General features: G+C 38.8%; 1 protein-coding gene across 5 annotated transcripts in view; it reads right to left on the bottom strand.

Moving 5' to 3' along the window:
• NPNT (nephronectin) overlaps positions 1-15,526 on the bottom strand; it is a 99,536-nt gene that overhangs the window by 50,608 nt on the left and 33,402 nt on the right. For all 5 annotated transcript variants that reach the window (XM_018554489.1, XM_018554492.1, XM_018554491.1 and 2 more), the window contains one exon: positions 10,611-10,711. In XM_018554489.1, coding sequence (XP_018409991.1) covers positions 10,611-10,711 — 101 coding nt within the window. The remainder of the gene's footprint in view (positions 1-10,610; positions 10,712-15,526) is intronic.

Raw genomic sequence — 15,526 nt, 5'->3', positions numbered from 1 at the left:
GGGGGGGGGGGGGGGCAACTACATAGCAGATGAGGTTTATTATTGAAAAATGTAAGGTTATACATTTGGGTGTTCAAACTATCCATGCAAGCTGCTCATTTGGGGGAACTTCGACGAAAATCAGAAATGGAAAAAGATTAGGGGGTCCTTGTACACTGCAGACTTTGTAGTAGTATGCAATGCCAGGCTGCGGCAAATATGGCCAGCTGGCTACTAACATGCATTAAAAAGGTTATTTACTCCAACGAAAAATCCATAATTCTACTTCTCTATAACTGGTATGACCTCATCTTTAGTATGCGGTTCAATAAAGGGGGTTGGAGGACCTAAACTATGAGCAAAGATTAATAAAGTGTTTACTGTAAGTACACTTAAGAAGACAAGAGGCCACCACCTAAAATTAAAAGAAAAAAGGTTTAACCTTAAAACATGAAGGGGATTCTTTACTGTTAAGAGCGGTAAAATCGTGGAACTCCCTTCCCCAGGTAGTGGTATCAGCTGAAAGTATAGAGTCATTCAAGAAACTTTACGATGCTTTCCTCAGTGAACACAATATACAGGGGTACTCTTAGTTACTCATACATACAAACACACACACATACGTTGAACTGGATGGACCTGTGTCTTTTATTCAACCTTAACAACTATGTCACCCTCAGACTTATGATCCCCCATACTATAGCTTACACCATCCGCACACATGTGATCTAATGATCCGTGACTCTCAGTGGAAAACTCCAAATAATAAGTGTGTAGTAAATATTGAGCCTAAAGGTGCCCATACACCTTACAGTTATCTGCAGATTTTCTGTGGTCAGATGGAAAAAGTGCAATAGATTGGCTCAGGTGGAGATTACTCCATCCACACAGTTAAGTGTAGATGGAGGAATCTGTTGCATATTTTCCATCTGACCATAGAAATCTGCAGATAATTGTAAGGTGTATGGGCAGCTTTAAACATTGCATTTTGATACAATGACAGATTACATGTTCTGATAAATTTTGCTGTCAAATTATGATCTCCATATTAACATGATGTGTTACTGCTAAGTTGGACAGATGTGTAACAGTTCAGTGAAGCTATGGTTATGATCTATTTTATGACACATACTAAGAACATTTAAGTGGAGAAGGAAGATGCCTTACAGTGTGTCTTGTACTAACTGGCACTGATCCCTACTACTTACTTAAGAGAGAAACAGAACATTGTTTTCTGACAAGTGAAACTAGTCAGACAGTAAACTTTCTGAATATCTGTTTACCAGCCACAAGCACTTTAAAATGAGTGTATACAAAGAATGTGCACTAAACTATTTTATGAACTCTGCTGATCAAAGTACATTGTTGCATGAGTGCTGGATATGTAGACAAAAGCCTAAACATTCCGCCAACCTAAACGCTGATCCTCCCTTTAACATAGATCACAAGACTAATGCTGAACATTACTAAAGCAACATTTTCTTCGGTCCAGTAAAGGTAAGTATTTCAGCCCCTTTGCTACTCTTGAGCAAGAATGTTAATGCAGTTTAAAGTTAACTTCTCGGTGTATGTTTACTTAAAATTTAGTTCCATTCAGAGAGATTGCAAATGACCCCTACTTCACGTTATGTTTTTGACCATTTATTGCCATACAATATATTTGCATGCATTAGTGACCCAACATTCAGAAGATAAATCTCAAAAATGCATTCCAGTACCCTAACTAATAACATAAATGTATCTTATTTGTGTATCACTCATCTGTAGATCCTCAAATCATCTCTGAATTTGTGCTGACACTGTCCTTCCTTCTGGAGGGTGACTACTTTTGTTTTCCATGGTCCCTGTGTGTGTTGTAAAGTAGCCACCGCTCCAAGATCGCTCCGATCTTGGAGCACGTTTAGTTTACTACTTTGTATTGAGATTGTAGTACACCACAGGAGTGAGCTTAGAGTGGTGGCTACATTACAACACACACAGGGACCATGGGGAACAAAAGTAGCCACCCTTCAGAAGGTGGCCCCGGACAGCAGCCACCGCTCAGCCTTTACAAAACAAAGACAGGCTGACAGTGTTGAACACCCCTGGATGATTGTCGCTGGATGCAAGCAGCTTGCTGCGGCTGCTGTCGGCCTGCCATTCCTGAGCTGGACTACAGCTGTCTGGAACCACGTTTGATTCCTGCTGCAAGATTCCACAGATTCTTGCCGCACTTATTCACAGCAGAACTTAGAGCCTTGTGTAAATGAGGCCTAGGAACCTTAGCAATTGGGGTTAAATTGTTTAGAGATAAAGAACTGGTTCATATTTAGGCTCTCAGGATAACGAATGATTAGCACATATGCACAATATTCTACCATGAAATCCATATGTGAGGGGTGGGCACAGATATTTGATCAGCATACCAAAAATTATACAGAAGTATCTGTGTTTAATAGGGTACTGTAAAGGTCATGTTCACCATTTTATGCAAATAATTCTGAGTGTTTTCAGGTATGTTACTTATATTTGTAATAGAAAAAAAAGAACAATAGCATGCTATAAGTAAACATGAATACAGTTAGCAGCGTAGGACAGTTTATCAATCGGACTTGATGGACATATGTCTTTATTCAACCTCAAATACTATGTAACTATGTAAGTTAACAAAAGTTACATATACACACTTATTGAAAGATAGTGGCATTAGATTATGACTGTAAATAGATCTAGATGATGTTGCTATTATTTAGGTAGGGCTACAATGTAATCAGACAGTTATTCCCAAGTTACAGACGACAGAGGCTCCCGCTGATATCCTATGGAATTTAAAACTTAACACGTGCAAACACAAAGGGGAAGATTTATCAAAACTGGAGCAGACAGAATCCGGATCAGTTGCCCATGGCAACCAATTAGCTTCCCTCTTCAGTTTGTTCAGTTAGGATTTGAAAACGAAAGCTAGAAGCTGATTGGTTGCCATGCACATGCACTGCTGCTCCACATTTTGTCTGCTCCAGTTTTGATAAATTCCCCTCTCAATGTTTTAAACTCCATTTTCTGTTTTGTTCCACTGATCACCTTGGACAGACTTTTGCATAAGCAATAATGATAAACTCTAAGCAGTACCAGTACCTGCCGTAGTCTTTAAACTGACCCCTGTGTAAGTGTAGAGGCCCTTGGATTTTACACCTGGGCTGTAAACATGGGCTTAGCTTTTGCTCAAGTCAAAGATTAAGCCCTGCTCCTTCTTGGCACTGAGCAAATTCCCCAGCAATTCAGCCTTTAAATGCTATAATCCTGCTGAGTGGTAGAAGTTCTGTCATTTAAAAGCTGGCTAACAGTGGGTATGACATAATGTTAGGGTTGTGCTTTACAGAATAACTCCTGGATTTTGAAAAATGAACCCTTGCAGTGGGGCTACTGCTTGTTTTCCTCCAGGGTTAGAAAATAAAGAAGATATACGGTACTCACTCATTATGTCCCTAGACATAATCACATCATGGGTCCTTAGACCGCAGAGCCCGGGGGTGAAGAGGCTAAGAGGACCAGTCTAGCAGCCAAGCGGGACTGAGGATCAGGCGAGTATTTCTTCTCAAAATGATCAGTTAACCCTTGCAGTGTGGGGATAGCACCACTGCGAGGGTTAATTTTTTTAACCGCTTCTCTTGTGACCTTGGTTTCCATTAAGAATAAGGCTCACATAATTTGCACAATTAATATATTTACCCAAACATATAATCAACAAAGTCTGCTTATTAAAACAATATCACATACAGTAAGTGCAACTTTTACTTATTCACAGGTTCACACTCATTAACAATCTAAATGACATTGCACTCACATAAGCATTTGACGCTTGCACAATAAATGCAAATGTCATCCAACATCATTGTTGGGGACCTTGGCATTTATCTTGGGAGAAAATATTTGTTTTAGATAAAATATATATTTTTTTCTATTTTTCACACTTTTGTACTTGTGTTCCTACATGGGGGTCTCGCTGGATTTGCTCAGTGGAGACCATCATGTTAACCCTAAAAAGCATTGGGTACTGCTCACATAAAATGGCATTCAGCATCTCTGATACAAGTGTCTTCTTCCTGCTCTAATGAAAAGTATAAAAATAAATGTGAACTAGGCCTTAAAGTTGGTGTGCCACTTACTATAACATTGTAGTAATCTATTAACAGATTAATATCAAGAAGCTTGAAAGACATGTGCTTTGCCTTGCTGGATGCAGGGGTTAGATCCAGGGCTGCAAGTTGGGATTTTCATAAACAATGTGCTCAGCTGGCCCTGGGGTAAACCAGAGCATATTTTCAAGATGTTTCTAAATGTTGCATAGGCCATGTTGACATGGGCAGGTCCTTTTTTTTAACTGGAACGTTATTTGCTAGCTGCATGCCTGGACTGGTTTATGAAGATGTCTTAAGTGCTTCAGAGATGACCTACCATCCCTAGCATGAGTTTGACAACAGGCTTCATTTTTAGTTCTACTATCATATTCTAAGCAGAATGTTCCATATATTTCAAGGGGGAATACAGTAGTGGGCAGGTGACACAGTATTTCCACATAATTTGCCCTCTAGTGGATTTTTCAATAAAGGAATATATGTCGGATTCAATTTTGGAGGCGACATTGGAAACTCAACTTTGGCAACAATCAGACATGTTACAAAACCATTGAACATTTAAAAATAATAGATACACTTAAAACCACTTGTATTGTACAGGATTGTTAATATTTCTATAACACATATATTTAAACAGTACGTATTATGACTAATATTCACTCTATACAATAACTCAGTGCAAGCAGTGCTATGTCATTCATTATATTAATATATAACTTAAAGTGAAAGAGTGGCAGAAAGCAGCACAAGCATTTTTTAAATATGCAATAAAAGGAACTGTGATAAGCCAGCAGCCACATGCAGCAAGCAAAGCCCCTCTAGCAGTGCCCACACACCTTCTGTGCTTAGGGGTTATTTTGATGCTCTGGCTCATAATGTGTGACATGTTCCAGACATAGCTGTGCCCTTAATAAACACAGAGCATGGTTTGATACCACCGCCAAACATACTTTTCTTGCATCTATATATGGATACAACGACCAATAAACTCAGGTGAACCAAACAGAAGCTGGAATAAACACTATAAAACTAAACTATCATACAAGACAATCCAAAATTGGACTTTTGTTAATCGGCACAAAGGTCAAGAGTACAAAATCATATGATCTGATTTTGGCATCAGCAATAAAGGCTTTATTTGGTACAAGCTTTCCAGGCAGGAGTGGGGGGACCTAAGATTGCATGTCCTCCCCACCATTTCTTTTGCTAGAAGCCTCCTTTCTTTCTAACGTATACATGTTTAAAGCATATATATATTTGGTATGTGCTCAAAATATACACATCAGTGCAGTAGACATTGCCATCTGTACTGTAAAGACTATGAGTGTGCAACAATAATTCATACACAACTAAACCAATTACACTTGTTTATTTACCATACAGAGTTATGGGAGCATGCTCCCATTACGTGTTTTAATATTCATTAGTTCCCATTTTCCTTGTTACGTAGATTGTGAATACACAGTCGGTAAAGTAAAGTCTACAAAGTTTGTCAAACGAAGTGTTCTCATATATCTATTATTTATGATTAGGAATAAATGATCGGTTATTTACAGATCATACACAGCCAAGGGCAGTCTACAGCACACAGCGCTCCTCTGTGTTGTGTGCTCTGTCATCTATCGTGTCAGCTGGCTTCGTGTTCAACAAGCTATTTTTGGCCAAAAATGTTTCAAATAATGTATTCTATCTTAAGTTCAGCTTTGTGCAATGAAACATTTAGCTGAAACTGTATTGTATGAAAGTAAGTATTCCAGGGGTGTGCGGCAGGCAATGGGTTAGAATCATATTTTCCTGTACATGTAGGTAAAGTTTAGAACCCTGAAGCCCCAGGCAGTCTTTATAAAGATGGGTTTCTAAGTAAATATTTATTTCACTAATGTAGTGCAAAGTAAATGTACACCTTTTACATGTAAAATACGTGCAAAGACATGTAGGCTACAGCAAAATGCTAACAATGGTTCCTATATTTGTGAAATGTGTAAAGGAAACATATCATAAGAGAAATATGGGGACTGACATTGCTGACTGAAAATTCCAGTTGCCTGGCTGTCGTGATGACCCTCTAGTCGGTGTTGCTGAACCACAATACGGAAGATGACTTCTGTCTTTTCTGCCACTTTTGTGATCTACATACTTATTTCAGGTCAGTGACTCTGTTCACACATAGCTACTTTTTACTAACATGTTATCTCAGAACTATGATTTATATAGTAGTAGTAGTGGAATGATAACCCTCATCTGACCCTAAACCTTAATCCATAGCACTCAACATATTTGTTAGGTCCTAAAGAATAAGGGGAGAGGGGATTTATTTCAATGTGCTGTTTATTGAAGTCAGGTATCATGCCCTCCCAGACAGAATTGTGTGACTCTCAAGATCACATGGACAGCAACTATTAACAAAAATGTACCTTATTTGTGTATCACTCGGCTGTAGATCCTCAAATCATCTCTGAATTGGTGCTGACACTGTCCTTCCTTCTGGAGGGTGGCTACTTTTCTTCCCCATGTTCCCTGTGTGTGTTGTATAATAGTCACCACTCCAAGCTCACTCCCGTGAGGGACTACAATCTCATGTTTAGTTTCCTAATTTTGATTGAGATTAAAGTCCATCTCAGGAGTGACCTCGGAGCGGTGACTACTTTACAACACACACAGGGACACGGGGAAGAAAAGTAGCCACCCTCCAGAAGGAAGGACAGTGTCAGCACCAATTCAGAGATGATTTGAGGATCTACAGCCGAGTGATACACAAATAAGATACATTTTTGTTTATAGTTGGGAAATTTAAATGCATTTGAGTTTAGTGTCACTTTAATGTCTGTGTGTTTCAGTTTTAAATAAACTCACTAGTTACATTTTTAGCTTTATTGCGTCAAAATGGTTACTTTATGCTGGTATGTTTATAAGTTTACAGAGAGCTGACCTCTAAATGTAATGTCTCTAGCTGAGAAGGACTTCACACCATTCATTTAGAGAGAGCTGATCTCATTCTGAACTTTGTTGGGCATAAATAGAAGTCAATGAATTGCGATATGACTTTTATAGTGGAAGGAGATTCATCAACTGTTTGCAATGTACACTTCGGGTTTCCCTTAGTGTGCTTGATTTGTGGAATATAGCTCTGTATTAGAGGGTTATTTGTTTTTCATTGCATATGAAGTCACATCTGCTTATAAGAGTTTTGAACTGCTTCACTACTTCTGCCAGTAATCCCCCTCTTAACCACCCAAGTACACAGAAAGCAAGGGATCTCACTATACACATACTGTCTGGTGCTTTCCATTAAACCTATTAACTTGTGGTGCAAATAACATGCACAGTCATTTTCATGTTTACAGAAGTTTGTTTTCCAGTCTAGAACTTCTTACTACCAGTAAAGTCACTCTAGGATGTTTGTGCAAAGTTTAAGAATAAGAAGCAAGTGAAATATAGCGTGCCTTGGTGTTGACTTAACTTGCTTTCATCTTGGCTTATGCTTAAAGATGAATTCCAGGCTAAAATGTTTTTTGTTTTTTTTAAATGTCCCCTAGGTGCTGAAACAAAATGAAAGTTGCTCTGGCTGCAATATTGATCTTTAATCTGGAGCTGTCCCCCAGAGTACCTCTTTTTGGCCACAAGATAATGCCCAGAAACCCATAAGCCCAGAAGACTGAGAACTTGATCAGGCCCTCTAAGGGGGTCGGAACACAGCACCTTCATTTATAGTGTACAGGTGCAGAGAGTGGCGCTGACATAGTCACATGGGTTCATGTATCAATAAGGACCGCCCAACCCTGGAAGAGGAGAAGATGAAGAGAACCCTGCAGCTTCCTGTGTTTAGCCCTAAGATTTCAGAAACTGTAAAAAGAGTATAAATAAAGAACTCAATAACATATAGCCAGCTAGAGTCATAAGCGGGAGTGGTGGGTTGATTAACTTTCATTGCTTCTAAGTAGCATTGAGCTGCTTCTGAAATACTTTAATCACATATATGTATGTTTCTAAGTGATTATTTGATGTGTTACATTTTAGCATAATTACTTTATATATTGAGTGGCACCTTTTTAGTCTATACACAAAAAGGGAGTCTGGTCCTTCAAAAGAATGTATATACTGCAAATCTTTTGACTTTGCATGGTCTGGTTTGATGGAGTTTACTTGTTTAGCATGTATTCATAAATTTCTACCTTCAAATAATAATTTTTACTTAAATATTGTCTTTATTTACAGGCATTGGCATGCTTTACTTCATCACATTGGTAGTGGTTTAACTTCCAAAATATGTTATGAACAGTAGTGAGAACATTGCTGGAAACACACAGCTACAGTATTTTAGAAATGATTACATAACAAATCATATCCAAAGGAATAGTATTGTAAGACAGCTTTTTACACGTTGTGCATTAAAACAAGCATTTCAGAAGTGATCTGTGTGCATCATGGTTAGTAGAATTGTGAAGTGGTATGGATTTATAACTGTTTTATAGAGATATTGAAAAACAGTAAATCAATATAGTATCAAACTGAGATCAATAAATCAGTTTAACGTAATTTACCAGGAAAATCTGAATCAGTTGGTTTAGCTGCTGCCACCTCAGCTCTGCTTGTTTTTGGTGCAGGGACTGAGAGTTCTGGATGCTGATCTCAGCAACGGATGGTTAAATATTTCAGGCTAAAACAAGGTAAGCATGTCTTTGAAAGGGTTAACTTAATGGTGTGGTTTAGGTGTTAAGGTTAAGTTAAGAGTATGTTTTAGGGCTCAGTTTGTGTTAAAGGTTAATTTGAAGGGTTAAGGTACGCATAAGGGTTAAAGTCAGGTTAAGGGTTATGTTTTTGAGTTAGCTTCAGGGCTATGTATTAGGCAAGGAACAATTTAGGGTTTAGTGTGAGGAGTATCCTAAGGGTAAGGTTGCATAAGCAGTTAGGTATTTAGGGGGGCACTGTTTTAACTTCTGGCACTGAAAGCATTGTGCTGAGAACTACAAGGAGGCATGTTTTGTGGCAACAAAAACCAACTTAGCAGAAAATCCTGTGCAATTATTGGCCAATCTGTCAGCACTGCAGAGAACATTACTATTAATGCGTGTGTCTATATACATAGCTAATAAAAAAACATTGTCAAATCTGTCAAATATCTCATATTAAAATTGTATTATCTCAAAATGTAAGCAACTGTCAAATGCTGACCTCTCTACACCCCTCAAACTGCAACACAAGCAAAAAGAAAATACCGATTGCTATAGTAGTCAATTCAACCCAAATCCACATAATCTGTCTAGAGCAATCTGGATGTCACAAAAGATTAAATGACTGACTCCAAATACCCTTCAGCAACAGAGGTGTTAAAGGACCATTAAACCAAGAATGTAAGTTGACACAATATATACAAGCTGCAGACAGCATTCATACATGTATATGTAAAGGTTATATGGACTTCTTGGACATAAAGATGTTTGAAATAGTTTGAGTGTTCAGTAGACATGTGCGATTCGTTTCGTTCCGAATCGAAATTCGGACGAATTTTCGTAAATTCGGACATTCGGATGTTTCCGAATTCCGAATTACAGACATAACGAATGCAAACGAATCCGAATTTCCATTTCCGAAATTTCGGTAGTGTTCGCACGAACGTTCGTTTCGTTTTCTGTTCTTATTCGTTTCTTATTCGTTTCGTTCGTTGGAGCAAAGTGACATTAGAGAAGGAGAAAAATATTTTTTCCCCCTCAAATGTCACTTTTGCTGCAAACGAACGAAACGAATAAGAAACGAATAAGAACAGAAAACGAAACGAACGTTCGTACTAACGCTACCGAATTTCGTCCGAATCCGAATTCCGAATCCGAATTCACTTTCACACCCGAATCCTGAAAAACGAAATAACACAAATCCGAATTTAAAACGAAACGAAACAAATTTTTTGGCAGTGCACATGTCTAGTGTTCAGGAATACTCTTTTGTACATACTATAGACTTCCTGACAGTTCAGATTTTCTCTGAAAAAAAAGGTCACATCAAACAATAACCCTCACTAAGCTGGATAATACATGTAAACACAGTGTCAAATACTTGAAATAATTGTTGGGAATGCACCATTTCAATATATGTTGTGAATGTTACCTGCAGCTTTGTATGTCAGCCAGCTTATATTTTAGGTTTAGTGATCTTTGAAAATGGGCATGGTTCCCTCAGAGTTCCTTCACAAAAACTGGCACATAAGTACCAAGCAAGGCTACTTCACAAAGCATTTCCATACACATGAAGCGGTCATACTATGGGAAGCTTCTGTGTTGAGAAGTGTCCTAAAAAGTAAAACTGCTTAGTATTTATGGCTCCACAACCATTACATTTCAGAGCTGGAATGCTAGAGCATCTTTACTAAATCAATAATGGTCAGTGAGAGTCATCCTAAAACATCTGCACGTGCAAAAGCCCTTGTTAAATAAGCCTTGCTATAATGTATGGAAGCTTTTATTAGATTTTTCAAAAAGCCCCTCGTACATGGCATTAAGCCCCAGGGATGACCATACTTACGTGTGCAATGTCCCCAAGATTGTCGAGCCCACCCCCAACAGCAGTCAATCCTGTTACCATACCGGCAGAGTCCTGTAGAAGATGCAACTTGCGTAGGCCACCTGTGCAAACAGATATATCATAATTACTAGTTGTCATCTACTGAGGCAGAATATAACACATGCTATAAAATGATCTTAGAAAGCCATCGAGTTTCATATTTCCTCTACCCATTAATTATACCTTATATATATATACACACACACACACATACTGTATATGCCTGGGTGCTCATTCACAACAAAAATCCATACAAATCCAAAGTAGATATAGAGGCACTCACAGGTTTCTTTATCAAGATGGACTGAGCACCGCCGAAACATTGACAATTCAAAACGCTGATGCTTTGACTTATGTCCACTGCAAGACCTGTGAGTGCCTCTATACCTACTTTGTATATTACATAACCCTAACTTATGACACACCTCTTCTGCTATCACATGCAGCCCTGTGTCCAAAGTAATTGTTAATTTAGCTAGTTTTTAACCCAATCACTAAGGGGTCTATTCACGAAGCAGCCGAAGGATCTAGCCGCAGCTTCGGCCGATCCTTTGGCTAGCTTCGGCCCCAGGACCCCTTCGGTTCAGTAGAACCGAAGGGCTGATGTACGGGCTATTCACAATAGCCCGTACAGCTCCCGAACTTAGTCGAGCCGAAGGCATATGCCTCGGCTCGGCTGAGCCGCGCTGAAAGCCGAAGCTGGCCGAGCGGCCGATCATTGGCCGGCTGACAGCCTGCTTCTGACAGCTGGGCGGAGCCAGCCGTGATCTTACGGCTGGCTCCGGTCACTTGCAGAGAGATCAGCGTCCCTGGTTACCAGCTAACCAGGACACTGATCTCCAGACAGCAAACTCTCCCACTCCCGGCCGCCCAGGAGAGAAACACTGCTTTTTCTTTTTTTTTTTCTTTATTCTGACACGGAGCCGTGTCAGAATAGAAAAAAATAATAATTTTTGTCCATTGGAATGCATTGCTAGATTCCTAGTGGCTATTTCAATTTGCAATAGCCACTAGTAAACTAGCATTGCACCCGCCCTCTGCCGATGGACCTGATGGAGAACTGCAGCAGAGGGTGGGTGCAATGCTAATTTACTATTGGCTATTGCAAATTGTAATAGCCAATAGGAATCTAGCAATGCATTCCTATGGGCAAAACATTTTTATTTATTTTGTTTTCTATTCTGACACGGCTCTGTGTCAGAATAAAGAAAAAAAAAAGAGAAAGCAGTGTTTCTCTCCTGGGCGGCCAGGAGCGGGAGACTCCCAGAGCGCCCGGGAGTTTTTTTTTTTGACAGCAGCAGAACCGCCGGCCAATAGAAAACTATTGGGCGGAGCTAGCTGTCATTGCTAGCTCCGCACAATCGTTTTCTATTTATTTTATTTAACTTTTTTAACTATTTTTCTGTTCTGCTCGGTACCTTTGAGGGACCGAGCAGAACAGCCGAGCCGAATGCCGCTCAGCGGCATTCGGCTATTCACTCACTGCTGTTCGGCATCTATAAGAATAGACCGAACAGCAGCGAGTAGCCTGCCGGAGGTTCGGATTAGCCGATCCAGATGTTGGATCCGCTGAGTCGAACTCCTCCTGCACTTCGGGTTGGCCAAACATGCAGAGCATGTTCGGCCGACCCGAAGCCACCCGATGCATGGCTGATTTCAGCCCATATACGGCTGAAATCAGCCGTACCAGCCTGAAGTGAATAGCCGAACAGCGTTCGGCTCACTTCGCTTTAGGTCGGTCATTCACTCGGCTGCCTATGGCAGCTTAGTGAATAGACCCTTACATGTAATTTAAAAAGTTGTTTCCAACCTTTTTATATCTGTAGCGCTCATTAATATAATACTACCTAATACTTGATCCTGCCATGAAGGTCCTTGTTCAGATACTCCCTGTTATGGGGTGACAAATGTCTCCTAATTGTACTCCTGCACTGTGAACGTGTCATATGTTCCTGATACAGACTATAAGTGGCCCTGCTGACACACAGCCCACACACATGGCCCAATGTTGTCACTATCAGACAGCCGATTCTGGCGCAATGCAGTGCGGGCTGGAAGGTTGGAAAAGATTATTAGCGCTGTGATGCAAAAAGGATGGAAAAAAGGTAAAAACAGCGTTTTATGTAAAATAAACATATGGCAATAGCTTCTGATATATGGTGCTTTAGCAAAATAAAACTCATCTAGTAAGGGTTTTGATCTACATTTCTGGAAGGTCAAATGGCACTAATAATTTAATCTGTTACAACCGGTTTTCTGAAAGGATTAAATAAAGAATGTATTGAACACTTTTATTGTACACAAGATAACAGATATAAATAAGGACACTTAGGACAGTGTAACAAAAAAAGAACGATAGACTTGATGAAAGAAAATGGCTAGCAAAAACAATGCAGTAAAAAATAGCTCAACCTTCACCCCAAATCACCCCTAACATTCCATGATGGATAGTTTATGTGTTTAATAAATTCAAGTTGAGAACCCTATGTAAGTGGGAGTGTCTGGCGTGTCCTTGAGATGACTGTCAGTAAAAGTTATGGATCAACCTTGACTATAGTGACTGATGAATTCCTACTGACTTCTTAGTAAAGCAGACCAATCAAATGTACAACATTGTATTAGCGCTTAAGTTGTCCGTACATCTGTAGAATTTCATAAGAAAAAGATTTGTTTGACTTTTTAAAAAGGGGTTTGAGGATCAATTTCAATCGTAAATGAAACAGAGATATACAGTAAAATTAAAAGCTTTGGGTATCCAACATACATAATCAATAAAAAAATATACAAAAATAATTTTATTTTATTACATTGCCACTAGAATTTATATATATATATATATATATACACACACATACCAATTAACAAAACTCCCTCTATTCTCCTTGGGTGGTGATTATTTAAATTATGTTTATCCCAAATGACAACACACAAAATCTCAGGAGAGGTTAATTGGAAAGACAGTAAGAACTTAATTTATGATCAAATTTCATCAAACCAGCTATGTGCACGCGATTAATAGTTAGTCTCTTAAGGTCAAAATTTCATGAATTTAGAAATGCTTGAAAGTAGAAAACGGACTCCCTTGATTGATATAATTGTGTCCATCTTGTTTATAAACATCATAATAATTTCTTCAATAGATGACATTAATACACATACTCTCTTAGGTATTTATAAAAACACATGTTTAGAAATGGATTTAACATGCGTTATGCTTAGAAATGCTTTTTGGGTCAGTTGCATATAAAAAAGATATGAGTGTTATCCACAGAATTCACTGATGTAGGAAGAAATTATGTCTGAAAAATCATAGTAGAGCAGGATGGAACTGCATTCATTCCAAAATGGAACGGTAAAATCAAGCAAACAAGGAAACGACATTCTACAAGTCTGCAATGACATTGTTCTGACAACATTTTTCATATGTGGGCTGGCCAAGTCATTCTGATTTGGACCTAATTTGCTGCAGTTGTACTGACCGGACCGTGGATCCGCCTGGCTCAGCACCCTCACATCCAATGCACTGTATTGTAAGTGATGAATCACATGTTCTTAGACCGCCACAGTGGAGGGGAGCAAGGCTACAGGGATTGGTCTAGCAGTCAGACGGGTCCACGGTTCCAGTATTTCTTTTTTTATTTGACTTCCTAGATGTAAATAAGCACTTGTGTGGGGGTAGTCCCACTGCAAGGATTGATTATTACTGCCCAGAGTTCTTCATTAATCTTTGGCTTCTGCTTTTTCTATTGTATGTATGTAATGGGAATAATTAACTATTAGTTTTGTAACAAAATGAGCATTTTTCTGCCTTCAACTAAAGAACATTTTCTAGCATGTTTGTGTTTAGAGATCACGGCAGCTTTTCATGATCGCTAATGTGGACAAATGAACAGCTTAGAATTTGATAACAATTCTCTTTCCAATTATAGATAATTATTGAATGGCACATGTCATTGCAGCTTCATTTGCTTAATTCCCGGCTTGTACTGAGGTTCGTTAATGTACTTCTAATGGCCAGTTACTAGTTCACACATCCTCGCTGTCATTCCATCTATAAATATATTGTTCCATTTGTATTATCTTAATGGAAATATCCCAGGGCTATACCTGATAAAATAACAACAGGTCAACCTGTTGCCCCCGACTCAATGTCTCCACAGGCCTGTAGACTTTCAGAAGGAATGTTATGCATAGCAATGACCTACTTTTGCTGGTGTTTTCTGCAACAAAACAACTACCTGGTAACTACAAGCAGTTTTCATGGTATTACTATACAACTGCTACAAACAAGGTATACAAATTATATAGTTGTATCTATGCTTATCGTTTGAGTTGTCATCGAAATATGTTTAGGAATGTCACCAGAGTAAAGGGAATCAGATTTCTTTAGAAGAGCCATTAAGCTGTTTGAAGCCAGACATAATTGCACTTGGCAATGTGGTATTAGTATTTTTTTGATTCTTGAAAAATGTAATAATCTTGGTGGCTGGAATTTATTTAACTCTTTGCCAAGTAATGGTTTAAATGAAAATAGATACAGAGATAGACATTATGTTGTCTTAGGCATTGTACTTTGGAAGTCTAGTCTACACTCTGCCAGTTAAACAATGACAGTGTATTTAACCTTTAGCAATGTGATGGATACACACAGGATACAGTTAACTTCACCAAATGGAATTCTAATACTTAATTGCAGGTTTCTCCAGCACAGCCTGAGGATTTTTAACTTGTCTGAAACCAGACTGCACAAGGAACGTGTACAGATAACATCTTGGCTTTATGATGTATACCACTGCACTGGGATAAGTGAATCAGAAATGACACATGTTTACATATGACAAATTAACAAAAATCAATGAACCCATAAAAGGCAAGAT

This window comes from Nanorana parkeri, unplaced genomic scaffold (assembly GCF_000935625.1).
Source record: "Nanorana parkeri isolate BGI_ZX_2015 unplaced genomic scaffold, ASM93562v1 scaffold161, whole genome shotgun sequence".
Classification (NCBI taxonomy): domain Eukaryota; kingdom Metazoa; phylum Chordata; class Amphibia; order Anura; family Dicroglossidae; genus Nanorana; species Nanorana parkeri.
Note: the sequence above shows the minus strand (reverse complement) of the source record. Positions and strands in the feature narration are given on the sequence as shown.